General features: G+C 42.1%; 1 protein-coding gene across 3 annotated transcripts in view; it reads right to left on the minus strand.

Annotated features, from left to right (window-relative positions):
* LOC121730065 (Down syndrome cell adhesion molecule-like protein Dscam2) overlaps window positions 1–19,757 on the minus strand; it is a 139,583-nt gene that overhangs the window by 7,275 nt on the left and 112,551 nt on the right. For all 3 annotated transcript variants that reach the window (XR_006036067.1, XM_042118864.1, XM_042118865.1), the window contains exons 9-32: window positions 17,118–17,346; window positions 16,722–16,875; window positions 16,245–16,396; window positions 15,948–16,038; window positions 15,631–15,797; window positions 15,308–15,453; window positions 15,046–15,181; window positions 13,862–13,981; window positions 13,443–13,619; window positions 13,070–13,214; window positions 12,801–12,949; window positions 11,996–12,233; window positions 11,359–11,504; window positions 10,861–11,029; window positions 10,328–10,476; window positions 9,365–9,511; window positions 8,174–8,326; window positions 7,622–7,751; window positions 2,997–3,172; window positions 2,169–2,348; window positions 1,676–1,861; window positions 1,203–1,391; window positions 799–944; window positions 328–469 (exon numbers count right to left, since the gene is read on the minus strand). Coding sequence is in view for 2 of the 3 variants with exons in the window: in XM_042118864.1 (XP_041974798.1) it covers window positions 328–469; window positions 799–944; window positions 1,203–1,391; window positions 1,676–1,861; window positions 2,169–2,348; window positions 2,997–3,172; window positions 7,622–7,751; window positions 8,174–8,326; window positions 9,365–9,511; window positions 10,328–10,476; window positions 10,861–11,029; window positions 11,359–11,504; window positions 11,996–12,233; window positions 12,801–12,949; window positions 13,070–13,214; window positions 13,443–13,619; window positions 13,862–13,981; window positions 15,046–15,181; window positions 15,308–15,453; window positions 15,631–15,797; window positions 15,948–16,038; window positions 16,245–16,396; window positions 16,722–16,875; window positions 17,118–17,346 (3,817 nt within the window). In the remaining variant the exon portion in view is untranslated. The remainder of the gene's footprint in view (window positions 1–327; window positions 470–798; window positions 945–1,202; window positions 1,392–1,675; window positions 1,862–2,168; window positions 2,349–2,996; window positions 3,173–7,621; window positions 7,752–8,173; window positions 8,327–9,364; window positions 9,512–10,327; window positions 10,477–10,860; window positions 11,030–11,358; window positions 11,505–11,995; window positions 12,234–12,800; window positions 12,950–13,069; window positions 13,215–13,442; window positions 13,620–13,861; window positions 13,982–15,045; window positions 15,182–15,307; window positions 15,454–15,630; window positions 15,798–15,947; window positions 16,039–16,244; window positions 16,397–16,721; window positions 16,876–17,117; window positions 17,347–19,757) is intronic.

A 19,757-nucleotide genomic window follows, 5' to 3' on the forward strand; every position in this document is an offset into this window, starting at 1 on the left:
GTGTCATTAATCATCGCCTTACGTTGTCGCAAAGTGACAAGAACAATTCCAACCATCAGTCAATCATATCGATCAAAGTTTATCTTACAAGTGGGAGGCTCTTATTAGCTTGTTGTTTGCAGGAACACTATATCTTCATAATCGATCAAATCTTGTTTGAAAAGCAGAAGCTGCTTATGTTAGCATGCCGGTTTAATATACGAGCAGTCCATTCAGAGTTTATCCCAAAGTGTCTATGAAAGAGATCCTTACATATTAACCTATTTAATAGTCCTGACTCCTAACACCTAACTATATCTATATGAGAGGGTAATTCCCAAACTTTACCTCCAGCCAGCGTATGTGTATCAGCTAGCAGCGCGACGCGCTCCCCGCCCGCATCGCTCCACGCCTCCACCGCGACTTCGTACCACGTGCCCGGCGACAGATCGCCCAGCACGTGGCTCGTTGCGCTCGGTGAGTCGCCAGCCTGACAACAAAATAAGTAGATTTCGTGCGTTGTGGCCATTTTTCAACCGTCACCATCTGACTGTTAGGTAACATGTTTTCCATGAAGCAATGTTTGACAAAGACAACAAAGCAACACGTTCAAGGTAAGCCCGCACTATGCGACACCACACTGCACTACCTGTGAAGTGTGAAGTGTGGTCTTCTGTTTATACTTTTACATTACAATTTGGTGACAATGGATTCTTCAAACGTCGTTTTCATATGAAAACGACGTTTGAAGAATCCTAAAGTTATACTATATAGTATAACTTTATTTCAATTAGATAGATAACAGCCGTATAAAGATACCTTTATCCAGTGCTCATCGCCCGCGCGGCGGTAGGTGACCCGGAATCCCAGTATGGGACACCCGCCGTCTCGCCACGCATAGAAGTTCACTTTGATAGCGGTCGAGTTGGTGTGGACGTGTTCCTCGGGCTTAGGAGGTTTTGGACCTGTAACATTGTGGACAGTTAGTTAATGCTTAAATCGCTCGTCAATAATATAGCTAAGTTAATTTTGGGCACATGTAGAAAGTTCTTATATCCAGTATATAGTTATAATAATTATAGGTACATCGGATGAATGGTTAGCAGGTGGCATGCGGTGGTGCGCTAACAGCAGTGGTCAGGTTTTTTTCTCTATTTAATGAATCTTTTGTGACAGCTTCATTTCTCTATCTTGTTTATTTTATGCTGTAAAATCACACTTACGTCCTCCTCGAGTAGTAGCAGTGAGGGTCTCGCTAGGCGGGCCGAGAGACACCTTGTTCTGCGCTTGTATCTTGGCGTTATACGTCGTGCCGCACTTGAGCGTGTCCATGGTGTATGTGCTCAGCTCTGGAGAGAGCTCAATTGTACGCCACTCGCTTGAGGAGTTCTCTTTGTAGTGGAGTATGTAACCTTGAAGAGAATATCAATTAGTTATTAAGGTAGGAAAAGAGGGTTCGATAATAATATTATATCTTTGAGCAAATTCTTTCTATTGAGAGTGTTATGAATGAAGCATCTAAATATGGTATAGTATAAGCTCGGATCCCACTCTTACGATACCTGAGATCGTCGTCAATAATTTAGAAATTTAGATTGAGATCCAACTTAGATCTTGTCACTAAGCTACAATAGGCATAAAGCCTTTGATTATATACTACACTATATAGGTAATCAAAGCATAAAGCTATTATTACCGAGTACTGGCTGTGAGTCAGGGGGCAGGCGCCAGTGCAGCTTGATGCTGGTAGCAGTAGTGTACTGCAGGGACAGCGCTGGCGCGCCGGGCGGGAGTACGGCCGTTACCGTGTACACCACAGAGTCCTCGCCCAGCGTGTTCGTCGCCGTGCAAGTGAAGTTGCCCACTGATTGCTCGTTCACTTCTGTAAAGTGTAATGTTCATAGTTAGTAAAAGTTAATCAAACAACTTAAGAAGCAATTCAGAAGCGTTCATATTTTATGATCTCAAAAAGATATTATGGTGGCTTTTTCATATCATACATTTTTAGTTTAATGGTTTTTATTGCGTCAATGATATTATTGTAACTATTAGATAATGTTTCGAACATAACCTAAAACGTAAATTAAGTCTCACCAAACCTAGGTAAGTATCTTGTTCGCATGCTGAAAGTTTTTCGAAATTTTATCATATTCCATAAAGAAAACCATCTGTAAGAGCCTCCACTATACCTCGTATATGCAGATGCCCCGCGCGCGTGACCTGGTAGTATCTGTGGTGTGTGACGGGCGCGCGGGCATGCGTCCACCTCGAGCGCGGCGGCGGCGCACCGACAGCGGTACACGCCAGCACCGCCCCCCGCCCCGCGCCCACCGCGCGGGAGCCGCCGAACGACGCGATGCGCGCCGGAACTGTGACGTCATAGAAAAAATGGCGGCGTTCTATATTCAAAATTCAAATGACATTATAGCTAAAGCATATTAATATACCTAGCTACACAATGATGTTCTACTTATACAGATCTGTTACGTCCATACTATTTTCCGGCTTAAATCTCTTCCGAACAATTTTCAAATTCGAAATTGCAAACATTGACAAATTTGACAGATAAGTGAAACAAAAGATACGAAAAACCATTTACATAAAAGAGACAGTTCTATTTTTAAACATCGAATCGTATCGCTGTCTCTCTCTTCGCCTGAGCTATGACGAAAATTCAATTTTTTCCAGATTGTTCGAAAAAATTATTGAAAATGTTAATAATCGAGTTATTTATTGCAATCAAGACAATGTGGTAAGAGATTCCATGTTTTGTTTTTTTATGAGTCATAATTGGTACATTTTCGAAACGCGCACGACGTCATTTTCAATTTATGTAGGTAAGACAAGACGCGGCACGTTCGTGACTGCGCTCGATGCAGACTAAACAACAGACGGCCCAATTGGGCCGTATTTGAATCTTCACAACGCGCGCGGTAGTAACATACTTATCTGCTTTGAGTATTTCATCATTGTAGCTACAGCTTGAATTTAGCAGTGCAAAATGTTCTTTTACTCACTTCTAGCGCTAGGTCCCTGGCCAACCACCAACGTGGAGTCGCCTTCGCCCACAGCAGTGGTCGCTGATACCCAGAACTCGTACAGCTGGTGTTCGCGTAGCCCACGAACTGGCTGTAGCAGCTCAGACTCAGGAGATGCTGTACCGGGCACTGTCACGTGCGAGTGCTTGCCTAAGCTGAAAAGTCAATAATAATAAATAAATTGAAGTTAGACGTTACGTTGAAAGTAAGGAGTACCGACTACCGAGTAGGTACAGTAATCGGCTGATTGTAAAATACTCTTAACACCAATACATTTTTTTATACTCCAGTGTTTACCTTATGCGTAGTTTGTAAAAACGTAAATAAACGTAGTAAATGAACCCTCACGATTTAGCGACAACAAAGCAAGCGCCGTTTAACGCTAGAATTATGTATTTATTTATTTATTTATTTATTACAAATCACAACTATCATTACAGGTTAAAACCTAATACAATAGAGCGTTACTATTTCTTACATAAAATTATATTCTAGCTTACTTGCTACACAATATGTGACCTTGGTGAACTCATTCAATGAGCACGTAAACAAATCGACCGTGTTTGCGACCGTGTTCAGCGTCCGCAGCGCCCGCGTGAGCGGGGCTATCCGCAGCAGGTTGGTGCGCGCGCGCGACACCTCCAGTAGCGGCGGTCGGCGCCGCCGCTCCGCGTACCCGTCCGGCACACTCAGTCTGGCTCCTTGCAGCACAGCTGGATTGTGCGTTTCACCGCGCAAAACTTTAACTACATAAGTAGCTAAAGCTACTTCCCTCCTAGCTTCTAATTTGTAATATCCGACCATACCCAGAACAAATAGCGTTGGATACAGTAAAGGGTAACCTGGGTAAACCCCGTACCTCTTGAGGTATATGAAACGCACAAATTTGTTCTGGATACGGTCTAGCATTTTAATGTACTTGTCTTCGTACGGGGACCAAATGACGGCATTGCCTTCTAAGTGGCTTTTCACTAGAGCCTCATAGAGGGCTTTCAAAGCTGCGATGTTAGAGAAGTGATGCGCTTGCCGAAGCAGAAACCCTAAATTGCGGTAAGCCTTTTTACATACTTCAACTACATGTTTTTTAAAGTTTAGATCGGATGTGAAGCTGACTCCTAAATCTTTAATTTCAGTGACACGTTTTAGTGGTATTCCCTCTATGCAGTATTGATGCTGACGAGGTGAGCGAGCGCGGCTGAACGACAATACGCAGCACTTAGTCGTGTTGAAGTACAGCTTATTGTCTATGGACCACTTCACAATCCTGTCAATATCCTGCTGCAATTTTATGTGATCAGCGTCCTCTATTATTTTCATTATGATTTTAAGGTCATCAGCAAACAGTAAGGCTATCGTTTTTTTTACAACTTCAGGTAGGTCATTCAAAGTCAAAATGAACAGAAGAGGACCTAAATTGCTGCCCTGACTCACTCCAGATCTCGTGAAATACGATTCAGAAAAGCATCCGCCACAATCCACATATTGGCATCTATCCCGCAGATAGTTAGCAAAGAAAGCCAGGGTATGCGGGGCGCAACCTGCTTCAGCCAATTTTGACAAGAGAATGTCATTGTCGACTGTGTCGAATGCCTTTCTAAAATCAAAGTATGCCACATCTACCTGTTCACCAGCGTCTACAGCAGGTACTAGATGCGTCATTAAGTCCAGTAAGTTTCCTGTCGTTCCTCGCGCAGGACGAAAACCATGCTGAGCGTCATTCAACTGGCTACAAACCTGAGTATACAGGTCACGATGAATGGCCGACTCAAAAACCTTAGCTGGAGTACAGAGGATCGCCACTGGCCTATAATCGCTGGGTTCCGGGCCACCCCCGCCTTTCGGTACCGGCACAACACGCGATAGTTTCCAGCGCTCGGGAAACTGCGCGGTTTCTATACACGTATTAAACAAGTGTGTCAAAGGCTCAACTAATACTCTACTGCAGTCCTTGAAAATATATGCTGGTATACCATCTGGACCCGCCGACCGCTTGGGCGGCAGGCGGTCGAGCGCGCGGCGCACGTCGCCAGGGCGTAGCCGCGTGATTTGCACGTGCGCGCCCGGCGCCGACGACGCCGCTGCGCTCGCCGCCCCCACGCTCAGCTCCGGCGGCTCCGGATTGTATACAGAGTAAAAATATCGAGCGAACTCATTCGCGGCTTCGAGCTCGGTCAATTGCCGACCATTTCTTACTAACTTATTTGTTCTCGAATTGCTTTTCCTGGATTTCACGTAACTCCAAAAGGCCCGCGGATCCGCCGCCAGATGGCTTTGTATCCTTTCGCAATACCGATCATGAGCTCGAGCCGTCTCGATTTTTACTCTCGCCCTACACTGAGAGAAAGCCGAGTAGTCTGCAGGCGATTTACTCGATTTGTATTTTTTGTGTAATTCGTACTTCTGTTTAACATCTTTGATAATAACAGCAGTGTACCAAGGGGGATACTTTCTAGAATCTAAATAGCATTTTTTCTGTGGAACACACATGTCAAAAACTTCATAAATTTTGTCATAGAAAAGATTTAACGCAACATTAGGATCGCTTAGATTGTACATTTCGGACCAGTCTATTTCATTTAGTAAATTATATAATCGAAAAAAGTCTGCTTTGTTAAAGTTCCAACGCTTACTTTCCGCTGCTATCTGAGAGAGTGATGGCGGCGGGCGCGCAGGCTCGGGGGGCGGCGCGTGGCCGCCTAGCTCGAGGCGCACTGCGAGTGGCGGGTGATACGCGTCCACGGGCTCCAGCCCCTCGTCCGCCGCGCTCACGGAGACGCCGTCGAACGCGCTCAGTACTAGGTCCAGTTGACGATCGTTGCAGTTCGGCACCGCGTTATATTGAATGAATTCACCAAAGGCCATAAAGTATTCATAGTAGTTACTTACATTTATATTACACGAAAGCAAGTTAAAATCGCCTATTATAACGAAATTTTTACCATATTTTATACATATTTTTTCTAATACACTAAACATTACCATGTACTCACTCTCATCAGTATGAGGCGGAATATAAACTGCACAACAGGTAAATAAAAATCTATTTTGGGTATGAACTGTGGCACAAATAACTTCAAAGCTATGAGCGTCAACATCAACATCGGTCACCATCACCTGGCGTAGCTCGTATGTAAGGCTTATAATTAACTGATCACCAGAAATAGTAACATTTCACAGACAAAAATAGTAAACGATCACCAAAATACAGACTACCATTTTAATGTAAAATGATAACCAAAGATTTAACATCTTAAAACCAAAAATAGTAAATGATCACCAAAATAAGTAAATGGTCACCAAAATTAGTAAATGATCACCAACATTATACTAGCATTTTAAAGTAAAATGATCACCCAAATTAGTAAATGATCACCAACATAATACTAGCATTTTAATGTAAAATGATCACCAAAGATTTATTATCTCGCTATCGTATTTATGCAAAATAACTCCAAATAAATCATTGTTACTTAAACCAAAAGCAGTAAACGATCACCTACATTATGCGTTAGCATTTTAATGTAAAATTATAACCAAATATATTTTCATTTAGCAAATATCCTATTAAAGAGACGAAGACAGATAAACGGACAGACAGACATCGAGAGTCTTAGTAAAAGAGTCCCGTTTGTACCCTTTGGGTACGGAACCCTAAAAACGGGACTCTATTACTGAGACTTTGATGTCTGTCCGTCTGTCCGTCCGTCTGTCTTTCTCCAGGGCCTAGGCTGTATCTCAAGAAGCGCTCCAGCTAGACTTCTAAAAATTTCACAGATTATGTATATCTGTTGCCGCTATAACAACAAGTACTAAAACAAAATAAAATTATTATTTAAGGGGGGCTCCCATAAAACAAACGTTATTTTTTTGGCCTTTTTTGCTCGATATCAATAACGGCAACCGGTAGGCACGTTGATATTTTCGCAAAGGCCTTGATTATATTATATTAACTTCAATAATTAGGTAATAATAATAATAATAAATAATTTAAAAGGGGTTCCCATACAAAAACACAATTTTAAGTCTAATTTTGTCCGACTCACACTTGGCCGACTATTTTGTTAATAATAATGCTTACATGCTTTGTCAATCGTAGTGATTTATTTGGACAGAAATATCGCAGATTTGCTCACAAGGATTTGGTGATCATTTACTATATTTGGTGATCATTTACTATATTTAGAGATCATTTACTATATTTGGTGATCATTTACTATATTTGGTGGTCATTTACTATATTTGGTGATCATTTTTTCATCTTTCAGTATTTTAATTTGAAAATATAATACTTAGTTAAATTCAATTGTAACCTGTTGGGTTGAAATAAAGATTTATTATTATTATTATTATTTACTTAATTTGGTGATCATTTACTATATTTGGTGTTCGATTACAATTTGAAGTGTTGTCATGAGTAAAATAGCTGGTAGTATTGCAATTTTAGACTTTATTTTTTTGGTGTTAGTTTATTTTTTTGGTAAACAAGTTTAGGGTATCAGTGCATTTTTTGGTGGTCATTATATTTGTTCCCATTATGTAACTTACACACCAGCCCATTCATGTCAATCTAGTGGATATTTCCGCTACTTTCTGACGTTACTTACCGTCCAGCCTCCCTGTAGTAGACGGTGTAGTGTGTAATGATGCCGTTAGGGTGGACGGGTGGAAGCCAGCTTACGAGCACCGAGTCAGTGGACTGTGGCAAAGCTTTGATCTTCTCTGGCGCAGATGGTACTAAAAAATAAATACCGCATTTAATTTCCGCTCCGACCTATCTTCGCAGATATTACAAGATTTTCTAATTTAACAAGTCTTCACTGATGTCCCCAAAATATGAAGGGTATTTGGCAAGTGGCAACTTCAAGTGTACACCAACTCCTTTAACGTTTACGCCAGTTCCTTAAGCGAGAGATATCCATACTTCTATACTAATATTATAAATTCGAAAGTGTGTCTGTCTGTCTGTCCATCTACGTCTGTTTGTTACCTCTACATGCCCAAACAATTGATTTTGCTTAAATTTGGTATATAGATACTTTGAGTCCCGGAAAAGGACAAATGATACTTTTTACCCCGGTAAAATGTACAGTTCCAGCGAGATGAAATCATTTTGGCGCAACGGAGTTGTGGGCGTCATCTGGTATTATATTTTATACCATCTTCTTCCGTGCGGCAGTACACAGGTGCGCTGCGCTGACCGTCGCCCGCACCGGTGTAGGCTAGCAGCTGGATCGAGTAATTGGTGTACTTGAGCAGCGTGTGCAAGTAAGTCTCTGTTGTGCTAACGCGCTTTATCTCGGCTGCTTCACCTGGAATTTGATTCAAAGATAAATAAATCATTTAGCAGTTATTTTAGCATTTAGCTGTTATAGATTTCCAAGTTGTAAGTTTATTCAATGCAATTACTAGAGACCTTATCAGACAGAGAGCGGTCACGCGGTCAAACGTTCAAACTTAAAGCGGTCAGTTTTGCATTATTTTTGTTGTATCTGGGTAGTGGGTGCACGGTAGTGCCCCTGCCAAGACGAGCTAAGCGAAGTTACGAATTTACGATACATCTTTAATATAAAAATGAGTCGCTGAATGTGTTGCTAAGCGCAAAACTCGAGAGCGGTTGGACCGATTTCGCTAATTCTTTTTTTTAAATATTCCTTGAAGTACGAGGATGGTTCTTACGGAGACAAAAATTCTAAAAAAAAAATAATTAAATTTCCTGAAAAAGTCTAAAAACAACAAAACTCGAGAACGGTTGGACCGATTTCGCTAAACCTTTTTTTAAAATATTCCTTGAAGTATGAGGATGGTTCTTACGGACAGAAAAATTCAAAAAAAATATTAAAATTTCCTGAAAAAGTCTAAAAACAATACTTAATGGATTTTCAATTGTGCTAGTAACGCTAAAACTCGAAAACGGCTGAACGGATTGGGCTAATTTTAGTCTTAAAATATTCGTAGATGTCCAGGGAAGGTTTTAAAGTGACACGAAGTTCACCGGGACAGCTAGTATTACATATTATACAATGTATGTAATATGTTATATGTATCGTAAATTCGTGACATTATTGACATAGTATAATATGTCATATACCCACACAGGGACCGTTCTGACCGCGTCAGAATTGCTCCTGTCACCTGTGTGACTGATCACTCGAACGTAAAATGTGAACGCAGAACGCTTGAACGCGGGAAAGCTCTCTGATGGAAGATGAGGTACAGGATTTCATATATATTTTGATACTTTATGATATGAAGTGCCTAATTTCCAATTCGCCATTTGCAGGTCTTGCGTCGACCAATACCAGCTTCCAGCCACAGACTATAAAAATAAACTTTCTCCTCCTACTTACCGTGTAGCGTAGTGAGCGGTGCGTATATGACCTTGTACCCCTGGACGATTCCACCGCGCTGGCCGGCCGGCGGCGGACCCCACGACACCTTCACGCTCGTCGACGACAGCGCCGAACAGGACACGCGGGTTGGCGCTGCCTCTGGCACTGCAATTAGTCATTTACTTCTACATTACACAAGAACTTGCACACTGATAAAGGATAAAAGAATACATAATAATTATAGCTCCCACACCGGTTTCGGTGACGGTGGCCGGTTTCATTGAAACCAGGCCAGTTACGCAGGAGTCATTTTATAGTGCCCAAGTGTGTACTGTGTGCGCAGTACACAAGAGCACTCTCTATTCCTTTACTCTCATAACTCAGTGGGACGGAAGACCGACACGACCGGCGAGAGATCAGGCGCAGGACCTTCGATCACTAATATACAGTGATCGAAGCGCAGGACCGACTTTTTACATGCCTATTGCCCATCCGACGCATGGATCATCTTATTTGTCAGACAATCAGGTGATCAGCCTGCATTGTCCTAAACTCCTAACCAAACATGGAATTTACATGTTTCCAACGCGCGAATCGAACCCATGACCTCCGAGTCAAGAGCCGCGCTCTATACCGACTATACCACTAGACCACGGAGGCGTTAAAGGATTTGCCAACGCGAAGAATACATAACTTTAGTTAGGACAATTATCCTTTTAAGCTATTGTTATAGCTTTTATCGCGGGCATTGAGAGCGGTGACCGAATCAAGAATGAAGAAAGTAATGAAAACCTAACATTCGTCTAATGTCGTTTCAGTTCGGCAGACTTCGGCTCGGTGTGGCTCGGGGTGTGGTGCTCGCCGCACCGTCCGGCAAAGCGGTGCGGCGTTGCCGCTTCGCTGTGCATGTTGCCAGACTTTGGTACGATGTTTGTGTGCGTGCGACTATTTCCTCTACTATTTCTTGAATATTCAACATACCTCCTTCGAGCGTGGTGGCAGCGATGGGCGGCGAAGCGGGCCCAGCAGCCACAGCGTTAAATGCGCGGACGCGTACCTCGTACCGCGTGAACTTCTTCAGTGCCGACAGACTCAGCTCCGTCGAAGACCACCCATTCACTGTCAGCGTGCTGTTGATATGAAAGTTATAATTTTTGTGTACACAGGTGAAATAATAACAACAATCTTTTAGGCTGTTTTGTTGATTAATTGCTACAATAATGTAACATTATCATTCTATCAACACCTAGCAAATTAGCAAGTTCAAAAGATTTACGCATATTTTGTGACTTCCTTAATCTTCTTGCTGATCGTTGCGTGGCATGTTTGGTCCTTTTTCCTCTCTATAAAAATATATGCCTACTTGCCTAGGGTTAGACACGAGTTTGTATAGTAAAATGTTTCAAACAAAGATCAGATTTAAAAAAACACGTAGGAAACCTTCCAGTTCAAAAGACTACGATTTATTTCCTGATAATCGAGTGCCCTTTCCATGTTTGTCCCGTCGTACTCACCGCGTAGAATTAGGCACAGGTGTGCCATCCGGCCCCAGTTCGGAGCACAGCACGGAGTAGCCCAGTAGCTCGCCATGCCAGGTGTCGCGTGGTGGTGTCCGCCAAGACACCGCCAGCTCACCCGCCGCCCCAGCTGACACGGTCACGCCGCCGGGGGCCGCGGATGGTGCTGTTAACGTGATGTTCTTGTTAAGCCAATGTAAAATGAAATCTGTTGGGAACTTATTTCAGCATAATAGGTACATAGGTAACATAGGTATGCCAATTTGTTTTGCCTCATCATAAAGCATAGCAGCTAGGATCCCGCATCCCAATAGTTAAAGATTTATAAGCAGGCATGGATGCAGGATATTATTATGAATTCTTCAATAGCTCGTAAATTTTTTAGCTTAGGAACAAGTGTCAACGTACTGTATGGTCCCACCACTCCTACCGTCCACCTTACCGTTACGATACCATGTTAATTGCCCCAACGCTAAACTGCATATAAATCGTTACCTTCCTCCTGGGTCTTGACGACGACGGGCTCGGTGAAAGCGCTGCGCTCGATAGCGTTGGCGGCGGCGACGCGGATCATGTACGCGGTGTGCGGTCTCAGCCCGCCCAGCACTGCTTCGTAGTGTATGTTGCCTTTCTTTGTTAGCCTGAGAAATTAAATAGCCATAAATTGTATGTACCCATCGAGGAAATTGATTCCTACGCAGTTGACAGACCAACGTCATTTGGTCGGATCATGTCAATTTAAGTAGGCTGTTTTTGACGCAACGTGAGTTGTGACTACTACGTAGGTCCCCCATCTGCCTAAGAATCAACTCTGATATAGTATAATGTAGTTATTACAAATGATGAAGCAAAGAGCTTGATATTGATATTCAAAATGAAGTCCTGTATGAAGCTCCTATAGTCAAAACTGTGAAATTCGTGGTCATGGTATTGTCTATAATATGGCGCTAAATGGCCAATATAAGAAGCCTTACCACGTGACAAGTTATTAAGCAAGGGTCGAGGTATGTTAAAGATGAACGTTAATAAAAAGGGCTCATACATTCTGATTTCACCGAACTAAGCAATTCTTCTCCGGTCTCCCCTATCCATCTCTTCACAGTATCCAGCTCCAGACAACAAAGGTACTCACGTGACATGATCGTGCGGCGCATCATGGGACGAATGTACCACCGGCGCGTCGGGCACAGACACGTTGAGCGTTATAGCCGTGTCCCATCTCGCGGGGTGCGCGCCGGCCGCCAACGCGCAGTACTGCAGCGAGTACGCGCGCAGCGGCGAGTTGCCGTCGAACCCCTGACTCCAGGATAACCGCACGCCGCGCGATGTGATCTCCGTCACCGAGAGCGATTGAGGCGTTTCGGGTTTTTCTAACGGACAGAATTTTAAATAAATTATAGCGCGGTGGTCAAGGTATTTTGAGGTTTTCTGACGGGCTATATTCGTTAGCAGCAGCTCTAGTCGATTCGTAGATTGATAAGCAATAGTTATGATCTCGATGTATAATTCTAATAGAGTTGAGATTGTAATAAAAAAATCTAGTAAAATATTCAGTTTTACCTCCTACTACCCATAAAGTGGTTACACCAATAAGTAGGTAGTTTGTAGTATTTTTTATTTTATTTTTAAAGAGAAAGAAAAATAGGACAGCCGTTCATGCAGAGATAATATCAAGACTCTCAGTTTTTACAACATTAGCCCTTACATCTTCGACATGAAGGTACTGCTTAGCCAGAAGATACTGTTACCTTGGCCTCCTATTTTCTTCTGATTAATTTCGTTGCGGGTCCCAAGACAGTTTTAGCATGTCCCTCGGGCTCCCCCGAGATCATATCAAAGGGTTTTCGTGGTTGGATACCGCTGTCGATCCTGGTGACACAGGAGATAACAGTGGTGGGAATGTGTGGTGGGCCAACGCCCGATAAAAAAAATGTTACCTTGGACGGACAGGTATATGTAATGGTCGCTGTGCCCGTACGCGTTGACGGCCTGGCACTTGTAGACGCCGGAGTCGCGGCGGTCGGCGCGGCTGATGTGCAGCTGCGAGCGCAGACCGCCCTCCGTCTTTGCCTCCGATATACTTAGCCTGAGGAATGTGCAACTTTAGAAGTAATATTCAAGAGCAAGTGAAAGAAACGCTTGGCCAACGTCCCTCTATCACGCGCGTCCCGATTTTAACATTGATATCTACATCTTCTGGAGTTACCTGTAAGTGGCCAAGTCAAGAGGCGCGGAATCTCTGGTCCAGGTGAGCCGCAATGGAGCGTCACCGCGCGCTTCGCACGACAGCGTGGCGCCCGTGTCTCGCCGCGCGGATACATTGTGGGAAGTCACTTCGAAACGCGCTGGCTCTGGAAATATAGAACTGTTGCAATAACAACGATAGATCGACAGACGGACACACCTTCGTATCCAAAATATTAAGTATAGAAACTTTTGTTTGCAGCTCATTACCCAGTTAATCCATCTGTGGCCCTTTGGAATTGTAATACCGCGACAAATGTAGCTGATACGTTAATCGTCGAGGACTACTCTTGTATAATATAATATACGCTTTTCTTTCCCAAGTAAGTTCTTACCATTGATAGCGACGAAGATGTTCTTAGTCAGTGCAGTGCCGACACCGTTTTCTGCTTTGCACATGTAGTGGCCCTCATCATAGGGCAGCGCCGCCTCGATCCACAGCGTGCCGTTGCTTAGCAACTGAAACCGCCCGCCCAGGTTAACCAGCGGCGCAAAATCCGATCCCGTACCAGCTGAAACAAGGCATTTATGCTTTCAGTTCAGCAGTACAAATAAGCAATACTTTAAGTTACTTTGTTTGCACAATGTGACGGTGGTAAAATTACTTGTTACGTGCTTGTAACGTAATTTTACTAGGTATTTAACCGCTTTATATCAATATAAAATTATTTACTAGGAGTAGAGGCCTATAGAGCGTGCAGTAAACTTATATTTTATGATTACAAGAACATGTAGACATTGCTGCAGTAGTTACCCCTCTGTTTCATCCAGACAACGTGTGGTGTGGGCGAGCCAGTTGTCTGGCAGTGCAAAGCAAGGGGCTCCCCCGCCAGTACCGCCGCGTCCGTCGGCTCCGATACCCACTTGGGGGATACTGCCGCATGAAATACAAAACCAAACTTTATGAACGCAGAACAGCACAAGTAAATTATTGCTCTAGCGCGATTCGCGACTGAGTGAGCGCCATCATTAGCACTAACTTGGAATTAACACATAAGATTATGGTTTTTATATTTGGATCATTTTCGACTACTCAGGTCATATAATTAGTTAAATAACAATCAAGAACCACAGCTAACAAACACAACAATATATTAACCTTTTTGATCATTTCTTTTGGATAATCTTAACCCAAAGTTGTAATAAAAATAAGGTGCACATTATATTAACCTTAACTAATTACCCATCCTTGCAGCTGAATAACATTAGAAACAACTACTTCTAAACATAATAACAATTAACAATCATAAAAAACAGTAACGTTAAACTTTCGTGAAGAATTTTGAAAACGATCAAATCAATGAATATAGGTCTACTAGAATCTCATGGCAAATTTGGATGGGAGATTTTCAAAAAATATCCTTAATCATTAAATATTAGATCACGCACAGAATCAGTCGCTATACCTAAGAAAAAAAAAGTATCAAACGTTTTGCTTCAATAATTTCTCCAGGTTTGGTAGCGTCAATTTCTTTTTTCCATTTTTTGCCATCAGATTCTGGTTGACCTATATTTATCGATCAGTATAATACAATAATTATTGAAATTTGTTTCCACATTCCAATCAACATAATATTTATATTGAATTAAGACTAATGAAACGATTTTGTTTACATTATACTTACGCCAAAAAATCAAAATGAAATAAAAATTTCAATTACCATTTTAGCCATTAGCCATCTGTAATCCATCGTCGCAAAACAGAAAGTTGATATTGTACATTAAGCAGTAAAACAAGGATGAATGTAACACAATATAGTGAAATGATTTCTTTTGTGGTTAACCCAGCGCTTGGATCTGGCAAGCGAAACATCAAGGTACGATTTCGTTGATTCCCTATCTTTTCAAGCGTTATAGACTAAGGGTGCTCTGTGCACTGTGCGCTACGTTCTGTGCTGTGCTCTGTGCTGTGCCGGTCTGTGCAGTAAGCGGCTTTACCTTTGACAACGAGCTCAGCGGTATAGTTAACTTTGGCCGCACTGTTGGATGCGACACACGTGTACAGGCCGCTGTGACGGGCCGATACCTCCTTGAATACAAGGTTGCTGAAAAAATCCGCTTGCCGCTCTTCCACCTATACAATTTTATTTGCTTTAACCATTATATTAGGAGGCTTTCAAGATTATTTCATAAGGCATCAATGTTGGTCTTGATATCGACGTCAAAACCTAAGGTTTTACCAAGCAAACAATAAACACACCTGTAATGAAGACGGTATAGGTCCGTTATCCTTGAGCCATGTGAAGTGGACGGGCATGTCTCCTGATGTTACGCTACAGCTCACTTGGGCTCTCTTGCCCTCCTGAAGGTTAGCAGAGAACGAAAATGGCTCTATCTCTGGTGGGTCTGAAAAAAGGTAGGTTTTAATGGAGGCTTAACTTTTAAGTTTATTCCCGATTTATAATTTGCAATTGATCCCACATACAAGTTACCCAAAAGTAAGAGATAGCTTGTTATTCTTCCGATACTGGTGTATCATCCAATTGTTTAGTTTTCTCTGTCAGCATTATAAAAGCTACTTACTGCTAACAATAAGCTGCAGCTCTCGCCGGGCTATCTCCCCGTGCGGGCCCATCACTGTGCAGGTGTAGGCGCCAGCGTTAGAAGACTCCACCTTCGTTATACGCAGGGCGCCGTCAACGTTGTTGTCCCACTCTACCTGGCTTCCATCTCTCTCCCACGTTACTGAGCTACAAACCATCAAATATGTTACTTTTTAACCAACTTCCAAAGAGGTGGAGGTTACATGATATTTTTTTGAATGTTCAACGATTACTCCGCTGTTTTTAGATGCAGGATTAGTATATAGAGCAAAATACTCTATGTGTAAGTCAACTCACCTAATGGGGTATCCCGAGTAAGGACAAAATAGCACCAACTCTCGACCAGCCACCGCTCGCACTGGCCCAATAGACCTTACGTATGGGGGTCCTAAAACACAGAATGACTTGATGGAACATAAAATCAAGCACTTACATCTGACTAAAAGCGTGTAAGGCTAGATATAATAGATCTAACACAAATTCGTAAAACATATTAATATCAGCAGCCATAGATAATCATAAATCGTTCCAAAACCTATTTTGATGTTGGATTCTTTTGGACTGATTCTTTAAAAGCACGTGGAGGTATCATACCGTATATGTTGAGTCGGGAGGTATGTGCAACATCGCCAAGCGAGTTGGCGGCACGGCAGGTGTACAGACCACCGTCCTCCGCACGCACCGCTGTGATGTTGAGGTAGCTCACCACGTCGTTGCTTTTGGTGGCAAACTGCTCTATGCTGTATCTGCAAATTGTGACGATGACACATAGAATAAGAAAGGGTTGTATTGAATGCTTATTGCTTGTGGAAACACTGGTTGCGTCGAGTAAAAGGGGCATAAATGTTTGAAAGATAACGACGGTAATCATACCAAAGTTATAATACCAAACTACCCAATCTTAATTCCTATGATTGGCAGTGATGGCACCTTAGATTTCTGTTTAAAAATGCTAGAAAAGATTTTTGTGTCTCTCTATCTCTCTCTAAAACTATTAAAGTGCCTATAATTTTTTTGTACTTTATTGTCTAGATACATTTTCTACTCCTCTGCATTCTACTCTCTACTTACCTATGTCCTCTTGCCATAGTGTTAAGCGGCTGTCCATCAAGCAACCAAGTAAAATGCGGCGGGGGAGAACCAGCAGCGGAACACTTGAGCGTCACCACCTGACCCGGCCTGAGGACTTGCTCTATGAACGTATATTGTAGCTCTGGTGCCGTGTCTGCAAGAAATAAAGCGGCAAGCTTAAATATCTTTATTGGCAAGGAAAGATTAGACCAAAGTGTAACACCGATGGTCATCACGACATAACCCACAAAATTTCGTGTTTTAAATTTTGTGATTAGCTTCGTGATCTAAGCTATAGGGCAGCTTCCGTTGCATCGTAATTCGTAACCTAAGCGTTATGGCGTCATATAGTCAGTCAAGCCTTACTAAATACTTCTAGTAACTGCAAATACTCACCACCTAGACGAAGTTCAGCGCTAGCCTGCGCAGAATCACGATCATTCCGCGCCACGCACTGGTAGACACCGCGGTCGGCACGAGTTACGGCTGCCAGGCTGAGCCGGTCACCTGCGGGCGACAGTCGCGCAGCACCAACAGGTGCACCGTTGTGCAGCCACTCCAGGCGAGGTGCTGGCCAGCCACTCCATGAACAGTTGAGGGTGGCCGTGCCACCGCTGTTAACCACCTACACACCAGGAATTGATTACGTCTTATGGAGGTCTGTCACCGTAAGCCATCAAAATTAAAAATTTATTGCACAATCCAGGAACAAAGAATAAAGAACATAGATGTTCCGAATCAGAAAATATTGGATATCATTTTGCCGCAATAAAATAGCTATTATACAAAATATCCGGATCTAGAATGTCTTGTAATTAGCATCTCTGATAGGAGGTATTTAAGCCGGGCCGCACATTATCCGAAATTCTGATCAGACACGTCAGAAATTCTGATAGTATGCGGGGTCTACAACAAAATGTATGAAAGACTGCGTTTCGGCGGGCGTCCGAATTTTTCTGATCAGAAATTTCGTATAATGTGCGGCCGGGCTAAACCGGGGTAAATTAGTGCTTATGTCAATTGATTGCTAGAGGATTAATTCAAATACATGATAGATGTGTGTCTCATATCTATAGCCTGCGACGATTGTTTTTGTTAATAATACCTACGGGTAAACTTATTATTCCTTGCCATTTCCAAGATGAAGCTCATGATGTATTTGATGTAATGAAATAATTAACTAGATACTGCTGGGACTGGAGTTTATATAACGAAAATAACAAACCATAGTGCTACAAAGGTGCGTCCTAGTTCATTACAGTTTAGGTACATTAATTACGAGTTTTATTTATTTAATAAGGCTTTATTGTGTTAGTGCTTCAGCAGAAGGCAGCAGTAACAGGTACGTATTGTTCGTGACGCCCCGCAAGAATGGCTAATGTGCCAACAATACGCGTTTGTACAGCAGAACTACCCCGTGCCATTGTCTTCGTGTTTACTCCACAACAAAACATGTGGAAATGGGAACAGAATATGAGGTGGAAGTTAATTTTGTGACTATTAGCTTAAAAGCCTCACTTATAACAGTTATGAGAAGGCTTGCCCGTAATATTGTAAATGCGATAGTGTTGTCTGTCTGTTATTTTTTGAAGATTTAACTGCCGAACCACGACCAAATTTTATTAGGACTTTGATGGAGATATTTTGTGTTCTGGCCATAGCAGTATTTATTTCAGAAACATGAACGGTTCCCTCGTATTAAACGATTTTCGGCGTAACGAGACGCAGGCTAAAACTAGTATATATATTTTCTATTCAATACACGTTATACAACTTTTGAATAGTGAGTCCAGTCCAGTTATAGTTTACATAATCTCTACACCAACATGAGCTGATGTAGGCAAAATTAGACGAGTCAATATGATTACGGCAGCATTATGTACAAAATATTGCATCTGGACACAAACGAAAACCACGGGGGAGAATGGGGAGATTGACCGCGACCGCACGATCCGACTGCCACGTTCAATTAATTATAGCGATCAATAAAACAAACTGACAAATTACGTACATTGTTTACTTGACATGCCGTACACGATATTACGTAAGGCCTGCCGTATAGCGGATGGAATTGAAAACCAAATCTGGGAGCACAAACTACAAACCATTTTGGTCCGTATTCCGTACACTCCAGACGCAATTGAAAATGGAATCATTTCTCTCAGTAGTTTTTGGTACTCCCGAGAATTCAGACTGCCAGGATCTCGATCCTGGTAGTCTGAATTCTCTTTTGGTCAACGCGATGTGGAGTATGATTCGAGATAGTTCGGAAGAACGGATCTCGATCGAATCTAAATCAACATCAGATTAAACAGAATCATTTATTAAACTACTTATTGTGAATGATGGTCAAGGAAGAAAAAGATACAGCGTGAGGAATAAAGTCTACAAACTAAATTATCTTAAGATCTAGAGATCAGAGAGAAGATAATAAAAGTTTAAAAACATGATAAAAGCTATCATAAAACACAAAAAGATAGAAAAAGAGCGAGCACATAATATATTGGTTCCTATAGATAAAGATAGATAGCATTTGTTTTGTAGGTGTCGTAACAATTGCAATGCTGACGACAATGGCCCCCAACTTCACAATAAACGAAAACACTTTTATTCGCTTCATGTGGATGCTAAATAAAATGACGATAAAATTCAGGACCACCTCTGAATACGTTAAGTGCTTAACGTGTATTGCTATTGTATCCAAATGAAACATTTTGATACTTTTATTCAAATGTTAGTAATATTGCATTAATTTAGTTGCTAACAACTTGTTGCAACGTAAAAATTCTGATTCAAATGTTATTAATGTACAGTTCCGGAGGTTCTTCGAGTGGAGATCTGCATTCTTCGATAGAGTTGTTAAATAGTTAACAGCTTGATGTTGTGTGAAAGTGCTACTAAACATATTATAAATTATTATAACCTCCTCCTTTTTGGGATTCGGTTAAAAATATGAACTTCTGTCGAAAAAACCTCGCAAACTATGGATAAGCAATTCATATCCATACTAATATTTTAAATGAGAAAGTGTGTCTG

The sequence above is a fragment of the Aricia agestis genome, chromosome 9, assembly GCF_905147365.1.
Source record: "Aricia agestis chromosome 9, ilAriAges1.1, whole genome shotgun sequence".
NCBI lineage: Eukaryota > Metazoa > Arthropoda > Insecta > Lepidoptera > Lycaenidae > Aricia > Aricia agestis.